This window comes from Lepidochelys kempii, chromosome 6 (genome assembly GCF_965140265.1).
Source record: "Lepidochelys kempii isolate rLepKem1 chromosome 6, rLepKem1.hap2, whole genome shotgun sequence".
Classification (NCBI taxonomy): domain Eukaryota; kingdom Metazoa; phylum Chordata; order Testudines; family Cheloniidae; genus Lepidochelys; species Lepidochelys kempii.
In genome coordinates this window covers 109,468,409-109,492,019 of record NC_133261.1, presented here as the reverse complement: position 1 = coordinate 109,492,019, position 23,611 = coordinate 109,468,409, and the positions used below count along the sequence as shown (strand labels likewise).

At 42.5% G+C, this 23,611-nt stretch overlaps 1 protein-coding gene across 3 annotated transcripts in view; it reads left to right on the top strand.

Moving 5' to 3' along the window:
- CCDC85C (coiled-coil domain containing 85C) overlaps positions 1-23,611 on the top strand; it is a 161,792-nt gene that overhangs the window by 111,052 nt on the left and 27,129 nt on the right. For 2 of the 3 annotated variants that reach the window (XM_073349617.1, XM_073349619.1), the window contains exons 3-4: positions 4,773-4,811; positions 16,986-17,090. In XM_073349617.1, coding sequence (XP_073205718.1) covers positions 4,773-4,811; positions 16,986-17,090 — 144 coding nt within the window. The remainder of the gene's footprint in view (positions 1-4,772; positions 4,812-16,985; positions 17,091-23,611) is intronic. The other variant, XM_073349618.1, reaches the window with a different exon arrangement.

The following is a 23,611-nucleotide window of genomic DNA, read 5'->3' as shown; positions in this document are numbered from 1 at the left end:
GTCATGACCTGCAGAGATGTACTATAGGGCTGGGAAGAGAGCAAATTCCAAAGCTGGTTGAATTTTTATCATTGGTACATTTCTTTTTAATGGGAAAAAATGCCTTTTTGACCAAACTGAAAATTGTTGTGGAAAAATTTAATTTGTTTTTTCAATTAAAAATTAATTGAAATTTTTGGTAATGATATTCCTTTTCCAGTTTGGCTTTCAGTACAAATTTTTGGTTTTTGAAAATGAATTTTTTTTTTTTTTACCAAAAATGGTTTTCAAAACGAAGAATTCTTAGCTTTCCAGTTTGGGTTGTTCATAAAATAACGGCAACAAAAACCTTAAGAGATTTGTGGGAAAGTAACAAAAAAAAAATTTTCAAAATATCCCATGAAAATTCATCATAATTTTTTTGGCCGGCTCTAGCTAATTCTCTCTGGCCGTTCATGCCCCAGTCAATGGGCTCAATTCTCCCCTGCATCTGAGCTTAGTTCATGTAGACATGGTCCCAGCTTTAGTTAGAACAGCTGAGGGGTTGGTCTAATTTAAACCAGTGGAGAATCAGCTCTACTCTTTCTGGCCTTGGAATCTATGTTCCTGCCCCACCACTGCCATATCCATCCCTTTCCCAGCACACCCTCATACTGGAGACCAGCGTAGCGCAAGTGTCGGCTTCACTGCTTCCGTTGAGCTGATACTTGTGAGTGGTTCTCCTCTGCAAGACGAATTCTCCGCTGGCCAATTTTTGGCTGGAATCCATCCGCTTTGCCCCACCTGAGTGGCGCAAAGTGACCAAAGGAGGCTGGAGATTGTGGCCCAACAAGACTACTCCCAGGCTTAAAGTTATACATGTATTTAAGCACTGGGCTGAATCGGTGCCTCAGTCCTTGGCGTCTCCATGAGTTTGCCAAGAAAAGGGGCTGATTGTGGAGCTGACTGTTGTGCTGCAGACACCTTCCACTGGTCTGAGACTCCCAAACTTATTGCATACAAGCCACCGACCAGCCGCTGAATGGCAATGGAAACAACTCCATTTTGTATTATAGTACTTATGGATGTAAGAGACTAAAAGCCCTGGATCTGAGCCCCAGCAACAACCTCAGCTGTTCCAGTCCTTGGTCTCTCTCTCTTGAGCAAAGATTGCCAGTTGGGTGATTATAATTATATACTGTATTTTCATTTGAGCTGATTACTTGAGCCTCACATGAGTTATTGGACTGATCTTTCTCTGCTGGTATAAAAATGAAAAGACAAGACAACCATTCTCGAATGTTAATGATGTATTAAAGCTCCTTGTCTCCGTTTCTACAGAGGACAGAGAGCATTGTTACTGGCACTGATATTTATTGCTTATACCCCATGGAGATGCTGATAACAAATATTTTTAAAATAGTAACAGGTTTCAGAGGAACAGCCGTGTTAGTCTGTATTCGCAAAAAGAAAAGGAGTACTTGTGGCACCTTAGAGACTAACCAATTTATTTGAGCATGAGCTTTCGTGAGCTACAGCTCACTTCATCAGATGTTTACCGTGGAAACTGCAGCAGACTTTATATACACACAGAAATCATGAAACAATACCTCCTCCCACCCCACTGTCCTGCTGGTAATAGCTTATCTAAAGTGATCAACAGGTGGGCCATTTCCAGCACAAATCCAGGTTTTCTCACCTGGATTTGGGTGGAGGGTGAGAAAACCTGGATTTGTGCTGGAAATGGCCCACCTGTTGATCACTTTAGATAAGCTATTACCAGCAGGACAGTGGGGTGGGAGGAGGTATTGTTTCATGATTTCTGTGTGTATATAAAGTCTGCTGCAGTTTCCACGGTAAACATCTGATGAAGTGAGCTGTAGCTCACGAAAGCTCATGCTCAAATAAATTGGTTAGTCTCTAAGGTGCCACAAGTACTCCTTTTCTTTTTTTAAAATAGTAGTTTTACATGCTGAAATCTTCTGCTAAACCTCTTATTAACAATCTCCTGCTATTCATTAATGCTTCCCCACAGCATTATCTCTCCTCTGTCAATTAAGAACTCCAATTTTCAGCACTTTAACCAAATGACATCTGCTGCTTTGCCTCTTCAAATCTTCATTTACCACTCCCTGTATAAGCAAAAGCCAGTGAGATGTACAGTCTGAAATCTACAGGCCTGATTCTGTTCTCACATCATCAGTTTTTGCACCTATTGACACAAGAGGAGTTACTCCTGATTTGGTGTTGTGTAAGGCCAAGATCCAGTCATATCTTAAAAATCTAAACACACACACACACACACAAATATATTCTGTATTGTTCATTGGAACCCCAGCTGTTTTCTGTGCCACTTTTTCTCAAAGGCCCCTAATGCATCTTGTTCCCACAGTTGTCATCTTGTTCCAGAAGAGAGAAACACAAAAGGATTTTGGGTGTGTCACCTGTGAAATTAACTTGAGCTTCCCCAGTTGCCTACTGGATGGAGCACTGGATGGGGATTCAGGAGACTTGTGTTCTTCTTCCCTGCACTGCCACTGGCCTGCTAGGTGACCGTGGGCAAGTCAGGTTACCTTCTGCGCTTCTGTTTTCCTGTCTGTAAAATAGGGATGATAATAATACCGACCTTTTCTAAAAAGCACTTTGAGATCTGCTGATTAAAAGTGCTATACGTGACATAGAAGATATTAAACAGAGGGGTCTTTAATTTCATCCCTTAACTTTCCTTTCATCTGCAGTATTTTGAGAAGTGTCTCTTCTTCTTCAAAAAAAAAACCCCACCCAAACAATAAACAGTCAGGTGCAAAATACCAAATGCTCATGTAAAATTAAGCACACATGAGCAGTCCCATTGAAACTAATGGGACTGCTCAGATGTTCTTAACGTCGTACATGTGTTTTGCTGAAGCATGATTGGTAACAATATCTTTAATGGCTGAAACTTAATTCAGTTCTTAGTTCATGTCATAATGGATTGTAGGGGAGACGGTAGGATGGGAGCTGAGGAAGTAATGGCTTAGGGTTTACTTACTGGCATTTAAAAATGCAGCTGCAAAGCACTGAAGAGCTGCCTTGAAGCCAGATGAAGATGTGCAGCCTCCATTTAGATCCTGACCAAGGATGCTGATGGTTTCAGCTACTGGAAATACCAAAAGCAATATGGCCAACCCTGTTTGTGCCATCTTACATGTGCTGGTGCTTTGTGGCCAGAGTATAAAATCCAGAGGATTGCTTCTTGTGTTCAGGTCAGAGGCGCTGTGACCATGGGGTTTTTTACCTTTCTCTGCAGCATAGAGTGCAGGTCACTTGCCAAGATCGTTTGGGTATATCTCATCTAATCCATTCCTTGGGCACTGGTGCACCTCAGTCCCGTCTGTTCACTGCCGGCGGCACACTGTAATTTAATCTCATGTGGGCTGTAATACTTTAGACTAATTTTGATTGTTGGGGTTAGTGTGCAGGTGCTGTGTGGTATTAGTGGTCTGTGATGTACAGGAGGTCAGACTAGATGATCTGGTGGTTTCTTCTGACCTTAAACTCTGTGACTCTGTTAATCCGGATTTGAGAGCATTACCCTGCTGACAACCCTGGCCATCAACTCTGGCCGTACGTGTGTGTGTGTGTGTGTGTGTGTGTGTGTGTGTGTGTGTGTGAGAGAGAGAGAGAGAGATCAATTTCAGTGGGAGTTGGATGGCTAAATACTCTAGTCAGCTTTGAAGATCTTACCCGTATTATGTATGTTCCTCATGTGAAGCTAGTTGACAACTTGTATGTAAAGCTTCTGTCTCAATCATCAAATTAAGTGTATTCTAGTCAAAACTGTATTCATAGGGAAGAGTTTCATCTCCCTCCACGCCCTTAATGCTGTGTAAAAGGTCTGGGGTGGTGTTGAGGACCCATAAAAGCTCTGTGTTGAACAGGTGGAGAATTCTTCTGGTTCAGATAATATGGAAAACAGCCATAAGACTGTCTTCTGAGCACCTCCTCACAAGTGCTGGCACAGAGGGCGTGCAGGGAAGGGCAGAGCTGGAGGTGGGAAGGGCATGTTGGGAGTGGGGTCACAGCACTTAATGTTGCAGGGATTCTGGGTAGTGCTGCAGTCCATAGGCATCTGGGGATAGGTTGTTTAGATGGTCTATGTTGCTCTAGGGGCTGCAAAGCAGCCCAGGATCAAGAGGGTGCAAAGGTGGCTTAACACCACCTAAATCACACTCCTTTTAAGAGGCGCAGCACAGAATGTCACCCCTCGTTCTTGTGGTCAGACCTAGTGATATGAGAACATGGCCAGGAGGCAGAAATTCTTGGTTCTGTCCCCGCCCTTCCACTGACTTGCTGTGGGATCCTGGACAAGTCATTTAAGGCCTTTTTTTTTTTTCTGATTTTACTTACATCAGTGTAAATCAGAAGTAACTTGACTGAAGTCAATGATGTAATGCTGAGATTAATCATGCTGAATATTATAGCACAGGTATGGCTATTGAATTCAAGAGGTGTTCTTGTGAAGTAAGGTATTATTCAGTATAAGTAAGGGTATACAAATTTTGCCAATTTTGTCCAAGGTTCCCCATCTTTAAAATAGGGATATTAGGCTATTTATGCTTATTTGTCTGATAAGGGGTTCTGTGAATTTTAATTTATCAATGTTTGTAAAGGTCTTTGAGCTCAAATATTATCTTGTCAAAGCCTGAATGTTAAAAAGGTCCTATTTTAGTAATCTGTAATAAAGATTAAAGTTTACCATGACAATAAAGTGTCTTTTCTTTTATATTTTAATTAAGTTTTAAGTTGTATAATATTCTTTTCTTCCCTTCTAGCTGACTGACCGCAACAGCTTGCCAAGAAATTTCATTAAGGTAGCAAGACCTAATACATTTTTAAGCTGTGAGTTTTTTGGATCTGTGGGACTGCCTCTGAGTATTGGTGGTGGCTGTTTGGTGCTCTGGTGGATCTTTCTTTCAGAGGCTTATGTTGGCAATTTCCAGTTAGCAATTTCCATTTTTAATCATCTGAATGTATTAAATGCACTCCTAATTATTTCTAACTTTTCTGCTCTGCACTGGTGATAAAGATATGGGTAAATCTGTCAAAACTCAGACTGTACTATCAAAAATTACTATTCAAATCAAAGCCATTTGCCAGTGCGAGGAGCTCACAGCTAAATGGCTTCTGGACCAGTATGTGTCTGGAATAATAGCAAAAGCTTTCAAACTAAATCTTCCATTTAATTACCCAGATGCAAACAACTGATTGCTGAGTGTCAAAATTGAGGCAATTTCAATTACTAGAACAATTATGGTGCAGTGAATTGCTGCCTGTAGGTGGTGAAGTATATACACCACAGCAACAGGAAGGTGACTTAGATAATGTATTGTAGTACTGTCCATAAACACATTGCCCCCTCCCTAAATTAACCCTTACAATAGTCTACAGGCCTTCCTCAGTAAATTGCACCGAGACACTGCAGATGACATGTGTTTCCAGCTTCTGATATCTTCCACCCTCCTTTCAGCTGTCAAATTTGAAGGAACTCAGCCCCTGGCTGCCCAGTTCTTCACCAGCCTCACTTGTCTAATCTGCTTCCTAACCTGTGTCCCCATATATGAGCTCGTTCCTACCTCCTCCCAAGTTTCAGGGCCTTTGCACTACAACATAGACATGTTCTTTCACTGTCTTTTCTACCTAACCCTAATTCTATCCATCATTCTCACACTCACTCACTCACTCACTCTCTGAACTCTGGCCCCAATTCCACCAACCTCTATATACTAGTTCCCACCCAGCGCTACAACCCAACCTCCCCACTCCCCACAGCTGCCTCTGTTACCTACCTGCACAAGAGCCTGAGCTAATCAGCTTCTGATTTACCCCCACCTCCCCTATTTCCTCCACAAATGAAATCAGAGTGCTTCCATATACACAGCCAATCAGGATTCCAGCACTCAGACTGCTAACTTTCCACATGTCCCCTGCCTGAAGCCTATGTTTCAGAGTAGCAGCCATGTTAGTCTGTATCCGCAAAAAGAACAGGAGTACTTGTGGCATCTTAGAGACTAACAAATTTATTAGAGCATAAGCTTTCGTGGGCTACAGCCCACTTCATCGGATGCATAGAATGGAACATACAGTAAGAACATATATACACATACACACACCTACACATACAGAGAAGGTGGAAGTTGCCATACAAACTGTAAGAGGCTAATTAATTGAGTTATTATCAGCAGGAGAAAAAAAACTTTTGTAATGATACTCAAGTTGGCCCATTTAGACAGTTGACAAGAAGGTGTGAGGATACTTAACATAGGGAAATAGATTCAATATGTGTAATGACCCAGCCACTCCCAGTCTCTATTCAAACCCAAGTTAATGGTATCTAGTTTGCATATTAATTCAAGCTCAGCAGTTTCTCGTTGGAGTCTGTTTTTGAAGCTTTTCTGTTGCAAAATTGCCACCCTTAAATCTTTTACTGAGTGGCCAGAGAGGTTGAAGTGTTCTCCTACCGGTTTTTGAATGTTATGATTCCTGATGTCAGATTTGTGTCCATTTATTCTTTTGCATAGAGACTGTCTGGTTTGGCCAATGTACATGTCAGAAGGGCATTGCTGGCACGTGATGGCATATATCACATTGGTAGATGTGCAGGTGAATGAGCCCCTGATGGCGTGGCTAATGTGATTAGGTCCTATGATGGTGTCACTTGAATAAATATGGGGACAGAGTTGGCATTGGGACAGGCCCAACAAAGAAAATAACAGAACACCACTAGCTGTCACCTTCAGCCCCCAACTAAAACCTCTCCAGCACATCATCAAAAGTTACAACCTATCCTGAAAAATGATCCCTCACTCTCACAGATCTTGGGAGACAGACCAGTCTTCGCTTACAGACAGCCCCCCAACCTGAAGCAAATACTCTCCAGCAACCACACACCTCACAACAAGAACACTAACCCAAGAACCTATCCTTGCAACAAAGCCCGATACCAACTCTGTCCACATATTTATTCAAGTGACACCATCATAGAACCTAATCAGATTAGCCATGCCACCAGGGGCTTGTTCAGTTCATATATCTTCTTACTCTATGTTCCATTCTGTGCATCCGATGAAGTGGGCTATAGCCCACGAAAGCTTATGCTCTAATAAATTTGTTAGTCTTCAAGGTGCCACAAGTACTCCTGTTCTTTTTTTGAAGCCTACGTGTTGTTCTAGACCTTTAGCGTGAAGCCAAAATAATCGGAGTGAAATTAGCCCCTATGGAGAGGGTCAGGGCCTATAAAGCAATAAAGTCCCTTAATCATTCAAATGGTCCAGATGTCTTTTCCTGCCTCTGTGGATGGGGTGAATTTCACCTTAAATATTTAAATTAGACAAAAATCAAACCCTGAGCTGGTGGGAGAGTGGAGCAGACACTAAAAATGGAAATTGTCCATCTCTCTAGAGGTTGGGATGCTGGTGTGACATGTACACACTTTAGAGGAAAATCTTTTACAATGCTGTTGACAAAAATATAGTATATTGCAACTGTTGAGTTTATAGCAGATCTAAGGATCCTTTCCATTTAGTTTTACTGCATGCTAAGATATAATTTCCTTTAAAGCTCTGGTACATAACAGGTGTAATACAGTTATGATATTATGACCTGTGGGTATCATTTAAAAGTGATCAAAAATCTTGGCTACCCTCCAAGTTCAGGAATCTGCATTTCTCCTGAAAGAATAGATGACACCACCAATGCCAGTAACACTTCAAGAAAATGTGTGTTTTAGTGGCCTCTTCTATTCTTGCAAGGAAAACTCAGAGCCTTGAATGTGAGGCTTAGCAGGTAAGTCAAAAGTAAATGAATCTCAGCTATTCTGTTTTAAAATATCATGCTCTGTGCCTAATTGGTTTGTGGTTTTGGATCTTCAATATACTTTGTGTGTGTGTAACATTTCCCGTTCACCTTTCATAATGCTTCTGCTCAGAACTTACAACAGTCTGATATCATTTTCCAATGTAAAAGCTCTGCTGTTCGGTTTAAAATGAATGTTAGTGGACTAAAGGCCAAGTTCTGATTTTATACCCGTTTTACACCATTCCAAGGCTATTGGCTTTATGGAGTTACTCCTGATTTACATGAGGTGGGGGAAGAGGGGGATAAATGAAAGCATAATCAGAGCCTATGTCTGTCAGGTTGCCATAGGAAAGTCCTTTTCATATGGGGGGGGGGGGAAACCTCCTGATGTAATGGCTCACCTTGCCAGGCAAGGAGCTGAGCCCACCAGTATAACACACAATCAGCTGTCTCTCTAACTCAGCATCAAGAAGTTAAAATGGTTGAAAGATGAAGCTTATAGTGCAGTGTCTAAAAATTATGACCCCCTGGGATTTCCAGAGTCTGTGACATTGTCTGCAGTTGTCCACTCAGTGCTTCCCAATCCCCTCCTGAATGGACTCCACTGACAGTAAATAAAAACTCCAGACATGCAAGTTATCATTAGAAGATGCTCTTCAACAGCACTGGGCTTCACAAGAGTGATGCTTCTTTCTGTTTTCCATGCAAATGGGACTAGCAAATGTCAGCTTTGACAGACTGTGGGAAGGTAAAAAGGAAAAAAAATTACCCAAGAGGAAAACAAACAAATACAGACAATCTGACAGAACAACCTAGGGAAAAGGTTCTAATACTTCAGTAGCATGTGGACACAAATGGAGAATTTACTTTTTTTCCCCTCCTGTAGAGATCTTAGGCTATTTCAGCTGACGACAAAGGAGAGAATAGTATTTTCAGTTAATGAGCACTTGTATAAGCTCGGTTCCGAATGCTAATTCATTGATTATTGGAAGCTGAAAATGTCATTTTCTAATATTCCTGGGTTATTTTAGAACATAATTCTAATTTAAATAGTTCCCTAGCTTTACTAATCTTATGCATAAATGCTGAGGAAGATCTGGGTGGCTGTCAAGGAAATTTGGGTCTTTCTCTGTTTAACTTTAATATAGGAATGGTCCATTTTATTATATCCTAGTGTATAGGAATTAGGTCCTATTTGTTAAAAGAAAAGGAGTACTTGTGGCACCTTAGAGACTAACAAATTTATTTGAGCATAAGCTTTCGTGAGCTACGGCTCACTTCATTGGATGCGTGAATGCATCCGATGAAGTGAGCCGTAGCTCACGAAAGCTTATGCTCAAATAAATTTGTTAGTCTCTAAGGTGCCACAAGTACTCCTTTTCTTTTTGTGAATACGGACTAACATGGCTGCTACTCTGAAACCTGTCCTATTTGTTCTGTTTTTCCATCCTCTCTAGCAGAAGTTAGCCTAAAGTGTAACTAAAAAGATTATTTTTCTAACTTGCCTGAAAGTTCTTATCTGCACAGTTGGTTCAATATAGCTATAGCACTAACCAGACAGAAAGAAAAAGGAAAATAAATGCTTCTGCTTGTTACCCTAACCTTAAAATAGCAACATAAACATCATCTGTCTTCTTATGCTATTTGCATTGTAATCAGATTGAATCACCCTGATCACAGCAGGTCAAAAGTAACAGGTCACAATTTATTCTCTTTGCTAGGAAGAATAATAGGTTTTGATTCAGACTTCAGGTGTGTGATAATGGTTTTTAAAAGTTTATTATTAGAATTAATTGAACTTTGTCAAAAATTTGAGATTTTTAACAAAAAATGAAATTTTGTGAAAAATGTTCCCTATTTTTTCACCCAGTTCAACTTCTTATTATAGTTTTATTAATGATTAGACCTATATTCTTGAAGAGAGAGAAACTTATGGTGTTAGTCAATTTTCACTAAGGTGTAACTCCATACCCACTTTTACTGAAGTGAATGTGTAAAATACCCATTGATTTAAGCAGGGGCAGAGTTGGACTCATTTCCTTCATTAAGGCTTAAGCTGAGTAACCACCATGTATAGACCTCAAGATCCGGCCCATTAGAAGTCTTTTTCTGACTCAAGACTTTAGGATTAATACAACATCTTTTATTGTTTAATAGTCATCCCCAGAGAATTAGTAAATAACTGCACTGGGGGAACCTTTGATGGGCTGTCAATGATGGAAGTGTCTGACATGAAAGTAAATGTGTTTAGGAAGCAGTGGTTTGGTGCGTATGCTCCACTGTTCTCTATCTGAGTCTCATAGTTTTGGAGAAATCTATTGAAATGGGTGCAAATGTAACATGATGCCTATGAGTCGGTTGGCGGCAGTGCAGATTGAACTCAGGACCTCTGGTTCTAAAACACCAACCTCTACTGCCTGAGTTGAAAGACTGTTCATAGAATCATAGAATATCAGGGTTGGAAGGGACCTCAGGAGGTCATCTAGTCCAACTCCCTGCTCAAAGCAGGACCGATCCCCAATTAAATCATCCCAGCCAGGGCTTTGTCAAGCCTGACCTTAAAAACTTCTAAGGAAGGAGATTCCACCACCTCCCTAGGTAACGCATTCCAGTGTTTCACCACCCTCCTAGTGAAAAAGTTTTTCCTAATATCCAACCTAAATCTCCCCCACTGCAACTTGAGACCATTACTCCTTGTTCTGTCATCTGCTACCACTGAGAACAGTCTAGATCCATCCTCTTTGGAACCCCCTTTCAGGTAGTTGAAAGTAGCTATCAAATCCCCCCTCATTCTTCTCTTCTGCAGACTAAACAATCCCAGCTCCCTCAGCCTCTCCTCATAAGTCATGTGTTCCAGTCCCCTAATCATTTTTGTTGCCCTCTGCTGGACTCTTTCCAATTTTTCCACATCCTTTTTGTAGTGTGGGGCCCAAAACTGGACACAGTACTCCCAGATGAGGTGTCACCAATGTCGAATAGAGGGGAACGATCACGTCTCTCGACCTGCTGGCAATGCCCCTACTTATACAGCCCAAAATGCCATTGGCCTTCTTGGCAACAAGGGCACACTGTTGACTCATATCCAGCTTCTCATCCACTGTAACCCCTAGGTCCTTTTCTGCAGAACTGCTGCCGAGCCATTCGGTCCCTAGTCTGTAGCGGTGCATTGGATTCTTCCGTCCTAAGTGCAGGACTCTGCACTTGTCCTTGTTGAACCTCATCAGATTTCTTTTGGCCCAATCCTCCAATTTGTCTAGGTCCCTCTGTATCCTATCCCTACCCTCCAGCATTTCTACCTCTCCTCCCAGTTTAGTGTCGTCTGCAAACTTGCGGAGGGTGCAATCCACACCATCCTCCAGATCATTTATGAAGATATTGAACAAAACCGGCCCCAGGACTGACCATTGGGGCACTCCACTTGATACCGGCTGCCAACTAGACATGGAGCCACTGTTCTGTTAGGTAAACCTGTACCAGGCTCATCAATGACTGTATGTTGCTCAGCCACTAGAAGGGGGACAGAGTTCCACACTGAGTAATGGATGGACACTCTGTTTGACTACTATGGGAGTTGAATTGGAGCTAAGTGAGACCTTGCACTTAAGTGATTTTATGTGCCTGATCCTGCTTTCTTTGTGTACCCAGAAAGCCAATGGGAAGTACTGCGTAGAAAAAAGGAAAGCAGGATCAGGCCCTTAGATCAGTGTGTGCTTTGGGATGTATCTTGTTCTTTAAGGACTTGCTCCTGCTCCCATTAGAAGCAGGACTGACTCCTAACTAAGTTCAGTGGTGTGAAGCTTTTCATCGTATGAAGGATTTTCTTTCACAAGACTTGTAAAATTACTTTACTGAACAGTGATTTACTAAAGACCTGCTGCCTGGTAACTAAGATCATCTCCGAACAGTGATGGAGAACAGAGGTGATCAGCAATAGTGCTTTTAAATGCCATTCTAATGAGAAAAGTAATTTAGGAGTCACTTCCATCTCAGTAATGAAAATTGGGCAAGGGAATAAGGGATTTCATTTTGTGAGTGAACTAACAATGCAAATACCAGGATTTTTAATTTAGGTTTAAATGGTGTAATAGTTTCTCATTTTGATGCATCATTAGTCATATTGCCTGTTAATGAGGGATTCACATTTTTCCTTGGTTAGCTTTAGACCTTGATAGCAAAGTCTGATGAATGTGTAAATGTTTATGAATGTCTGTGAGGTAATTGCACCAGTTTAATTGGAACGCTTTTCTTCTGCAGCCAGGAAAAACATGGATTTTTTCCGTCATATAAATAATGGTGCTGAGATGTGCTTTATGGGCTGTTGGAGGAAACCAGTTTTCATAGAGCAAGTTACATTTTGAAAGAAAATTGTAGAAGGAAACTAAAACTGTTTAGTGCTCATGAGAGGGACTGGAGCAATAGCACTGAAAGTGTAGCCCAAACAGGTCAAGATTTTCTACTCTACCCCACTAATGTGCCTTCCCTGACCTGGAAAGACCATTACTGAGGTGGTTAAGTTTCTTGACTTCAAAGAGATGTTTGTATCCTGTGAAGGGAGAATTTGCTTAGACAGCACAGGGTTCTGCTTTAGAGCCAGAGGTCTGTGGTTCAATCCCTACTGTTGACTTTACATTTGCATTGATTTCAATGGGAGCTGGATTGGCCACTAGTATAGAAATGGATTTCTCCAAAACTATGAGACTCAGAGAGAGAACAATGGAGCAACAAGGAGCATGAACTCCCATTCACTGCTTCCTAAACACATTTATTTTCATATTGGACACTTCCGATGCTGACAGGCGGTCAAAGGTTCTCTCAATGGTTTGTAACATTTTTCTTTATCTAAAGGCCTGATTCAGTGTTGACTGAATTCAGTGGGCATCTTTACATTGATCTCCAGGGCATTGGATCAGACTCATGAACAGCAACCACTGAAACAACCAGAAGCCTTGTCTAAACACAGAAGTTGCACCAGTTCAACTAAAATTGGTTTTAAAACTGATTTAGTTAAACAAATGTAAACCCCTGTGTGGCGCCTCAGTTTTATTGGTTTAATCTGTAAATTTACCAGCACAAACTAAACTGCTATAAACCAGGTTGAAACTAGAATAGTGTCCATGCTGGGGCTTGTACCAATCTCTTTAATCAGTGTAAAAATCACATCTTTAGCTAAACCAGTGCAACCTTGTATGTAGACCAGGCAAAAGCTTGGTTGCCTTAAATTGTTTGGCAAGACGGATTGTCACGGGGCAGCTGGCATCTTTAAGTGAAGCATGCCCAGCTTTCCTGCAACCAGAACAGGTGTCCCCTATTTGGCCAATAAAGGGGATGAGACAGCACCCAGGACCATAAGGGATCAGGGAGAATTGGAAGGCAGGAGAGCAGCAAGAGGGGTTTGCTGTTTGATCTCCCCAAGCTGGAGAGAGCTTGGGTCAGAGGACTGAAGGCAGAAAAGCAGGGAAGGGCATTATCTGCTAACTCCCAAGCTGGAGTGCCACGGACCAGAGAGGGCTAAACGGGAGCAGAGAAGGGGCTTTCCTGCTGATGTCTCCATGCTGCAGAGTGGGAGCCAGAGGGCTGAAGGCAAGAGATCAGCAGAGTGGGTAGCCTGCTGGCTTCCAAGTAGGGTTGCCAACTTTCTAATTGCAGAAAATCGAACACCCTTGCCCCTCCCAAGGCCCCCCTCCTGCTCAGTCCATCCCCGCTCCCTCTGTCGTTCGCTCTCCCCCACCCTAGCTCAGTTTCACCGGGCTGGGGCAGGGGGGTTGTGGTGCAGAAGGGGGTGAGGGCTCTGGCTGGGGGTGCGAGCTCTGGGGTGGGGCCAGGGATGAGGGGTTTGGGGTTCAGGAGGGGATGGGGGTGGGGCCAAGGGGTTCGGAATGTGGGAGGGGGCTCCAGGATGGGGCAGGGATTGTGGTGTGTGAGAGGGTACAGGCTCCGAGCGTGGACTTGGGGGTGCAGACTCTGGGGTAGGGTCAAAAATGAGGGGTTAAGGATGCGGGATGGGGCTGTGGGCTGAGGTGCAGGGGGGTAAGGGCTCCGACCTGGGGGTGCAAACTCTGGAGTGGGACTGGGGATGATGGGTTTGGGGTGTAGGAGCGGGCTCCAGGTTGGGGATGAATGCGGGAGGTGGCTCAGGGCTGGGGCAGGGGGTTGGGGTGCGAGAGAGGGTGAGGGCTCCAGGAGGGAGTTTGGATGTGGGAGGGGGTTCTGAGCTGGGGCAGAGGGTTAGGGCATAGGAGCGGGTTCAGGGTGTGGGTTCCAGGTGGCGCTGACCTCAGGTGGCTCCTAGGAGCTGGAGGTATGGCCAGGGTCTCCGCACGCTGCCCCTGCAGCTCCCATTGGCCATGGTTCCCCCCGGCCTTCCCTCCGCCTAGGAGCCGGGGGGACATGCCGGCCACTTCCTGGGATCTGGGCACAGTGCCTGCCTGCCCTGCTGGAAGGTCTGGGGTTGCTGTCCTGGCAGAAGGACAGGAGAGGACTGAGGAAGAGCCCAGATGTGGTGGAAGATGCTGCTTATGGTATGTGTTATGCTGATGAACTAGAAGTTGTGGGATCTTAATTACTATATGCACTGAGGGGTGATACATGGACCATGTTTTGGGACTTTTGTAAAGATACATGCACTGTGTTTTTCTGATAAACCAGCCTCAAGGAAAGGTATTATTGAGCTAAGAGAGCCTTTTGTGGAGTGCTTAGGGGCCCGAAAGGGGAACTGGGATACTAACCCTGGCATTGTGGCTGGGTGCCCTAAGGGGGCACTCAGGGATAAGGGGGATTCATTCACAGGGATACTTTGACTTTGCTGTCAGTGCAACTTGTGCTAGAGAAAATGAACACTCGGTCCAAAGTACCAGGACCCTTCTCCATGGGAACAACTCATCTTGAGGCTGGAGAGCGAGATGCTGAAAGATAGAAATAAATAGCCGCAAACTGCCCATCTCTATCCATATTCACCTGCTCCCTTCCATGTTTGTGTCAGAAAGTGGCACGTTGTCATCAGCGCAGTTTGTAATCTTCCAATGCAGCAGAATTACCTGTTGGGTCGTGCACTCTAATCCTCAGAAAGGCCTGCATTGTCCTTCTGGAGTGGAGCATTATGGATAAAAGCCAATGCATCTGTGATCACTCTAGCACATAGCAAGAACTTTAAAATTCCTTGCTGTACTATTTGCCTTTTTTGTTCACGTGTGTGCATATATGCGTGTGTTTGACTCAGCTGCAAGAGGGGACCGTACACCATGGCCAGGAATGTCAAGGCAAAATGGAGGCCAACGGTAGATAACACAGTGCTGGGATCCAGCATGGAGGCTGGTGGAGCCACATGTTCATATGTGACAGGTGAGGTGCAGGTTGTAGCTTGCACAGCCAGCCAGGACAAATCCTCTGTTTCAACATAATCAGCCAAGAAACGATTACACAGTAGACCTGTGGGATACTGTCATTAAACAAAGGTGTCTAGTCATCAGATTTGCATGGACCTATCCAACCCTTCTCCCCAAACTTCCCCCATAAAAAGCCCAGGCATTTATACAGTGAAGTAAATCTTGCCCTCAGTTCTAAGTGCATGTTACCTGCAAGAGTGAGCTACGTTTCAAAATATTGCTGTCTTTGACACTTCACTTGTGAAATGCAAAATTTGGGGAAACAAGACAATGATCACTTCTGATGCCATCTTACAATTCCAAGGAAAGTGTCAATGCGCAATCTGTGCGAATAATTCTATGGCAACTGACTGCAAAGGGATAAAACACTTCTAGCAGGTTAAACTATGCGGCAGTAATATCCAGTTCTTTAGGATGACTGCCATGAAGACTAGTCATCTCTGCACAGCTTGTAAAAGAATAGGGTTAGCGGGCTGTAGCTGTGAACTCATTAGATCACACTGGATCTTTTTAGAAGAATATAGTATTGGAGAGCTCAGAAACTGAGTTCCCGAACAGATCACTGCAAGAAAAAAATCTCTGCTGTCAATAATGGGAAAATGGTGTTTGCGCTCTAAGGGAACCAAACTTCTCTGCTGTAAAATGGGACCAAGCAGTGGAATTACAGCCACCATCAATGCTGCAGTGACAAGAGTGCTCAAGGTTTTGGCTATAGTCAACCCCTGGGGTTACTAGGGTGGCTTTTTTGTTGTCTGAACAGTTGAGCTGATTTATGAGACATTCTATTAAAGTTTATTGCACCAATGGTTTTTCTTTAGTTCTTTTGAAGGGGAAAATATCATTTTTGCAGCAAATGCAAGTCAAAAGTTTTAATGGAGCATAGAAATCTCAAAGGTTATGCTTTTATAGCTTTAAAATGGAGGACAATGTATTGCATGATACTCTTAAAATATATTAAGTTAATGGCAAGTTTATGTTAATAAAATGATATAATTCTCATCCCAGATCCTTCATTTCATCCTCAGGTATACTGGATCTTTTAAAAACAATTCTGCTGGTTCTAAGAGTATCTCATTTCAGATTCACCAAGTGAGGGAACTAGACTGAGACTCCCTCATAAGGGGATTATGCAGTACCATTATAATACCCACATTAACCACAAAATGATCATGTATTATTTTCCAGAGAATGTGTGTGATTTATAACATTTATTTGTATGGCATGTAGAATTTATTCAAGACTCTGTGTGTGCAAGAAGTTCTTAGCCAAACAAGAGATGGTGTCACTCACATGCGAGAGCTTTCATAAATGAGAATGTCAATATTTAAAAACTCTTATTACTCTCCAATTACCAATTGGAATAGCCAATTCCAATAGTCTTAAAAGGAGAGCTAGAAAATGGTTTCTAGTGTATTCTGATTGGTGCATGCTACTATTCTTTTAAAAATACTTTTTTATTTTGCAGGTATGAAGTCAGAGTTCATGTGAATAATTTTCCCATCTGCATATTAATGTGATTTTTTTTTTTTATGATCTGAAATTTAGATGAATAAAATATCTGCCCAGTCTATCTGTGAATGCTTAATCTCCAACCACTTGACAGTGTTTTTCCAGGAATTGAGGAAAGGAAAAGCATTTTAACTATCATAGTCATTTTAACGGTGATTTCAGGGAAAAGTTATTATGGGAACAGGCCACAGAATAGAAATAGTCACAAGGAAAAGCTAATAAAGAATTCTAAGCAGAATAAGCATTATTTTCCTTCCTCTAGTTAATACAGATTGTCCTATTTTCTCTTTGTCTTTGCAGCAATCTAGCTCTGGGGATTTGAGGACTCTAAGAAAAGGGTTATCCCCGTACCACTCTGAGTCACAGCTGTCATCGCTGCCGCAGTATCAGGATGCCATGCAAAATGTAAGACCCATTTAGCTACCTGGTGTATTTATACAGACAAGAATCTTAAATTTCTGAGAGAGAGAGAGAGACTACGCTCAGGCCATGAATGCAAATGTCTGGCAGGTTGATAGGTCATCTCTTCAGAACCAAAAACCCTGAAATCAATGGTGTGAAATAGAATAAAATAAATTGGTTACTCTCTAAGGTGCCACAAGTACTCCTTTTCTTTTTGCGAATACAGAAACTGTATTCTGTAAACTGCGGCTGTTACTCTGAAACCAGAATAAAATTGGGCCCTTTATCACAAGACTTATTCAATTTTACAGGTTGCAAATTTCCAGAGACAGAGGAAAGTCTGGAAACATTGATCTTAACCAATGAAATGTTGAGCTCAGGATTTTTCTAGTTGAGGTTTCCCAGATAACTCAGAAACCTGTCACTAAGTGCCTATCTGAAAAGAAAGTGGGGTCCAAATAAATCTGATGCTTCTTTTCTTAAACTCTTTTATGGACTGTGTCAAAAAATCTGACATTGGATAAGACAAAAGACATGTTGCCAGGTTTCTAACAATTAGTAGTCAGGATCTGTAATGCTCAAGTTCTTGGTGCTTTCTCTGCACAGCAAGTAAGTTCATGTAACAAGATGGGCCTGCTCTGCTTCCTCTAAAATGACAAAGGAGGTGAAAAGTCTTGAGTTAGCTAAACAATATGCTGTTATCTTCATGGCTCCTCCTTTCAGTCCCACAGCACCCACTAATTTTTGGAATGCTATTTCATTTGTTAAGGGATTTCTCAAGAGTTCATCTGTTATGGTCAGATGTCTTCTCCAGAATTGATCTAATAATGAATTAGGATTGTGAGAAGTAATTTGAGTTGCCCATACGTGGTAACTCCTCATATCTTTCTTTTTTTAAAAACTGATAGTACAAACATGCTTAATCGTTGTGTTCCTTTAATACCCTGCTGAACAAACATTTGCCTCTTAGGGCTAGGACAGAAGAGGCATAACCATAAAGCAAGTCTTAGCTATACTTTTGCTACTAAAGATGGCATTTAAGCAGTTCAGTTTCTAACGGTGTGAAATCTCACTTGCAGGTTTTTGGTGTATGAGCTTTCACTGAGTCAGGTGTTTGTACCAAAGCTAAAGATAAACTCTAGGGGCGAGGTGCTGCACAGAACTCACAACCTAAGGGGATGGGGAGCTAAGATGGCTTTTGGTCCTCAGCACTGTCATAATTTAGATAGCTCTGTGGGCCTGTCTAAGTTACAGCAGCCTCCTGCATCTCCCCTTGGGGATGCAGCACTTCCCAGAATCTCTGCAGCACTGCATGCTATGGCCCAACACAACCCTCCCACCCAAAGCTCCACTCCAGGCCCGTCGTCAATGCCTGTCTTCCACAGTATCTGTACTAGGAGCAACTTTACACCACCCTGGCCCTTTTATCCAGAGTAAAGGGGCCAGAGCAGGGAGAAGGATCTCAGTCTAGAGATTTTGAAGTATGCTAAATGGCTCTCGTAATGGGACAGCATAATGGCTTATTCCTGTAAGTAAAACCTGATCTGTGAAAGTAATGCATAACATGGGTAGACTCTCTCTGCTGAGCTGACGAATTATAGCAAGCAAAGTGCCAGTGTGTTGTTGGGATTGGAGAGTGGAAAACTTTAAGGATCCTATTTAAATTGGTGGAAGCAAGAAGCTACTTTTTGGTGTTGTCTCTTGGGGAGATTGAGAAGAGGCCCTGTAACACTGATATGCCACTACAAGAGAGGCCCATGCTTATAAATCTCAACCCCCAATGTACGGTTTTGAACCTTTAGCCCATACTTGGGTCAGGTTTTCAAGTTTTTCCTCAGAACCAAAAGGCTAGAAGCATAATTTTTTTTTTTTTAAAAAAAAAAGTGGAGATTCTCACATATCCACATGACTAGCAGCTGGGGTTTTAAGAAAAAACACCAGTTTTCCTGACACTAGCAATAAAAACGCCAGAGTTGGCAACACTAGGAAATGCATCTTCTAATTGTAAGCCGGGGGCAGGAGAGAAGTGGTGGTGCTCTTCCAAGGTCTGCTCATCAAAGAAGCGCTGCCTACTTTCAGCATATTGTGCAGCTGTTCAGAATGACTGGGCATGGTCTCTGTGCGCCGTTGGGATCCTTGCAGGGGGTGGGGCAAGGAGGGGAAGAGTAAGTGGTGCTCTCCAGGGTGCCAACCACTGTGGCACCAAGATGAGACCTCACTCATTTTTGTGACTAGATTGTGACCCTCCCTTTCCTTTTTTACCTGGGGACAAAAGAATTAACAATATTACATTGAAATTATAATCACTGGGCATCTGAGTTCACACCTCACTGAGATGAATGGGGCAGTTCACACCCCTCAGAGCTGTTGTTCTATGCCTTTGCAAACTTATCTCTTTTTCAGGTACATTTGGATCACATTTTTTAAGGTTTTCTTCCCAACCATAACAGCTAGGCTTGCTTTTTATTAAAATGAAAGCTGAGATCCTTGAGAACAAGCGAGTCATTTTAGAAAAGTGCTGGTACGGCCTACCGAGCATGTACTGGCTGTTTCTGAGTCTTGAATATTAGATTCTGGATGCAGTCCTTGCCTTTTAAATGATAAGAGAACACTGCTTCAGAGCTCTGTAGCATGAGTACATAGCACTCAAGCATCCAGGCCTCTTTCATGTTGCTTTTTACAAATGAATACCTAAGAAAAGAAGAGGTGACTTAATACCAGTCTAGACTCACATTTCTACAAATTCAGGTGTCTTCACCCCAGCAACTTCAGACCCCAATTTACTGGAGGGGCCAGTTATTGGGGTTTGCTATGTATTTTACAGCCTTCTCAGAGGTATCATTTTGCTATTCAGAGCAAATGCCACAGTAATAAAAAAGACTTACCTCCCTGTAGTGGCGTACACTTGCCTCTCATGAGCACCCCTTGGCCGAGTGTGTGTGTCTGCACACTCTCTCTCTCAGATTGTCCCTGCTCAGGGATAGAGCGGTGCCCCAGGGCTCCCTCTCTGGAGACAATGTCTTCACCCGCTTGGGGTTCCTGGCTACAGCTCTCCAGCTGGGCCACTAGAGTTCAGTTACCCCTCTGGGGTGCCTCAGTGTCTAGGCCACTTTCCCATAGCACCACGCCATCTTCATCCTTACCTCAGGGCCTTGTCCTAATGGAGTCCCAGCAACCAGCTCAAGGCTCTTTCTCTCTCTCCCCGACTTCTGGCTGTCCTGTCCTGTCCTGTCCAGGGTTCTGTAGCTCCGTCAGCAAGCCACATACATCCACACTCCTACAGCTCCAGCAAGGAACTGAACTCCCGCTGGCCCTGCAGCTCTTCTTATACTAGGCTTCTGGGCCCTGATTGGCTGTGTCCCACACAGACACTCTAGGCAGCTTAGAAGACCCTCTCCACTGCCCTTTTTTGGGGTGGGCTGTGGCAATACCACGAGGCCTCCAGCTGGGGCCTCAGAGGGTCTGGTATAACCCGTTACACCCCCCTTCTATAATTTTGATTGTGTTGAATCTGGGAAAGTATAAAATATTAGGAAATTATATCAATTTGTAGAGGTTCTTTCAGAATTAGAATAAAATTCCTAAATCACTGTAATTATTTTGAGCTTTTTTAGGAATCTGGCAATAAAATAAAATGTGTTAGTGTATCTGTGTGTGTGTATATAAGTATACATGTATATTCTGCAGTAGTAGTAATAGGGGACTTTACCTACCCAGACATCTGTTGAAAAAGTAATATGGCAAAACACAAAATTTCCAGTAAGTTCTTGGAATGTATTGTGGACAACTTTTTGTTCCAGGAAATGGAGACTGTAACCAGGGAGACAGCTGTTTTACACTTGATTCCGACTAACAGGAAAGAATTAGTATTGAATCTGAAGGTAAAAAGCAATTCGGATGAAAGTGATCATGAAATGATAGTTGTCATAATTCTAGGGAAAGGAAGGAGTGAGCGCAGCCAAATAAGGACAATGGACTTAAAGAAAGCAGATTTTAACAAACTCAGAGAACTGGCTGGTAAATTCCCATGGGAAGAAATCAGAGGGAAAAAGGATTTTTGGAGAGCTAACAGCTTCTCAAGGAGACAATATTAAAGGTACAACTACAAACTATCCCCAATGCGAAGGAAAAATAGGAAGACTAATAAGAGGCAAATATGACTCCATTAGGAGCTCTTTAATGACCTGAAAATTAAAAAGGAATCCTATAAAAAAGTAGAAACGTGGACAAATTGCTAAGGAGGAGTACAAGAGAATAGCACAATCATGTAGGGACAAAATCAGAAAGGCTAAGGCACAAAAAGAGTTACACTGAGCAAGGGATGTAAAAGGCATTAAGAAGAGGTTCTTTAAATACATAAAAATCAAGAGAAAGATGAAGGAAAGTATAGGTCCCCTACTTAGTGGGGAAGGAGAGCTAATAACTGTGGACATCAAGAAGCTGAGGTGTTCAATGGCTATTTTGTTTCCGTCTTTACTGAAAAAGGTAATGGTGACCAGATACTCAACACAAGTAATGTTAACCACAAGGGGGAAGGAATGCAAGCCCAAATAGGAGGATAACAGGTTAGAGAATATTTAGATAAGTTAGATATATTCAAGGCGGCAGGGTCTGATGAAATTCATCCTAAGGTAATTAAGAAACTAGCTGAAGCTAGTTGAATCTTAGAACCATTAACAATTATCTTTGAGAGCTCGTGGAGGTTAGGTGAAGTCCCAGAAGACTGGAGAAGGGCAAACATAGTACCTATCTTTAAAAATGGGACCTAAGAGGACCTGTGAAATTATAGACCAGTCAGCCTAACTTTGATGCCTGGAAGGATACTGTGTGATGTGGTGTACAGGCCTCATGCTGAACCAGGGTAGGGAGTAGAGCAACTGGGCTATAGAGGCCCACCCTCAACAGGTGCAAGGCATATTTCTAGTGGAGGAACATTTTCAAAAGGCATTGGTAGCTCAGGAGGAGGGGGAATGAACTGCATGTGACACTAGGAAGCAACGCTATGTAGGGAGTGGCAACTAGCTTTACTAGCACAGGACTTGGGTTCTCCCCGCTCTTTGGGAGTTGAAAACCCGGAAGCTGATTAACTGAACTGGATGCTGAGAAGAGTCTGCTAGGCCCTTGACCATGTCCCAAACTAAAGAGCTCCAGACTGATAGGAAGTGACCCAAGGATAACATAATTTGGGGTAGTTAAGTAGGTGGCCCTGCTGCCGTCCAGCTGTAGCAGCACACTGTGGTACCCACTGCACCTGATGGCCCACCCTGACATATGCCAGGGAAGCCACCTTCCCCTAGGATGGCACAAATCCCCGTACCTTGGCCACGCACCGCTCCTTTTTAGTGATGAACTCTGCAGGAGCAATCCAAGCTTTAGGTTGGTTTGCTCTAGTTAGAATTTCTGATGTTGCAAGAAACTCTTTCCAATGGACTCTGAAGATCTTTTGCAGGCATTTATTTGGGAATGAGTTGATCTTCTTATCAATTTCTGTTGTAGATTTCCATGATTCTTGGCCATAAAGGAGGACAGACATGATGCACATGTTAAACATTCATATTTTTGCCAGTGCCAGTCATGCTACTTTTCCAAATCTTTTCAAGGTTATAACAGTTTTTTGCTGCTTTTGATGTTCGTTGCTTGACATCTAGCGACTTATCACCATCATTGTACCTCTCACTCCTTAGATTGGTAAAATGAATGACTTGAAATGTTTTTGTCCACTCTAATGGTTATTTTTGGGACATTGATAGCCATATATTTTGTCTTTCCTTTGTTGATGGACAAACCACCTTGTTTTCCTGTGTCTGCCAAAAGCAATGTCTTTTCTTCCATTAAGGGATGTGTTGAACTAAGCAGGACATGTCATCAGCAAAAATGAGGTCATTCAATTATGTTTTATCATTGGCATTAACCTATAGATCCTTGATTATTCTAATTATTTAGTTGGTATTCCATAATATGCCCTAATTCTCTAAAGACCATCTCTGGGTACAGTGTCAAAAGCCTTCTGGAAATCTACAAAATTTATCACAAGTGGTGCTTGCCACCTCACACTTTGTTCTATAATGCCAGTATGGTCTGCACATGATCTCAGTGGTCTAAAACCTGCTTGTTCCTGTCTAAGTTGTAGATCTGTTTTGTTTCTTGATATGTTTCAGGATGATGATGTACATGATTTTCACAGGCACTGAGAGTCATGTGCTTTCGCTACAGTTATTGCAGTTTGTAAGGTCACCCTTCTTTAGCAATTTTCCTATAAGGGCTTTCTTCCACTGGGTTGGGTTCTTTTAGTCGTTCCATATTCTATCCAGACTTTCCTTGTGGTTTTGGAGGGCTGTTTCATCACTTGCTTTAACCATTTCTCCAGCTATGTTATCCTCTCCAGCTGCTTTCCCATTTTCAGTTTACTGATGGCTTTTTTAACTTCTTCCATTGCAATATCTTCTTAATCAATATGAAGCTCTAGTGCTAGGTGTTCATCACGTATTTATAGTAAGTCATTTGGGCTTGGTCTATTTAAAAAA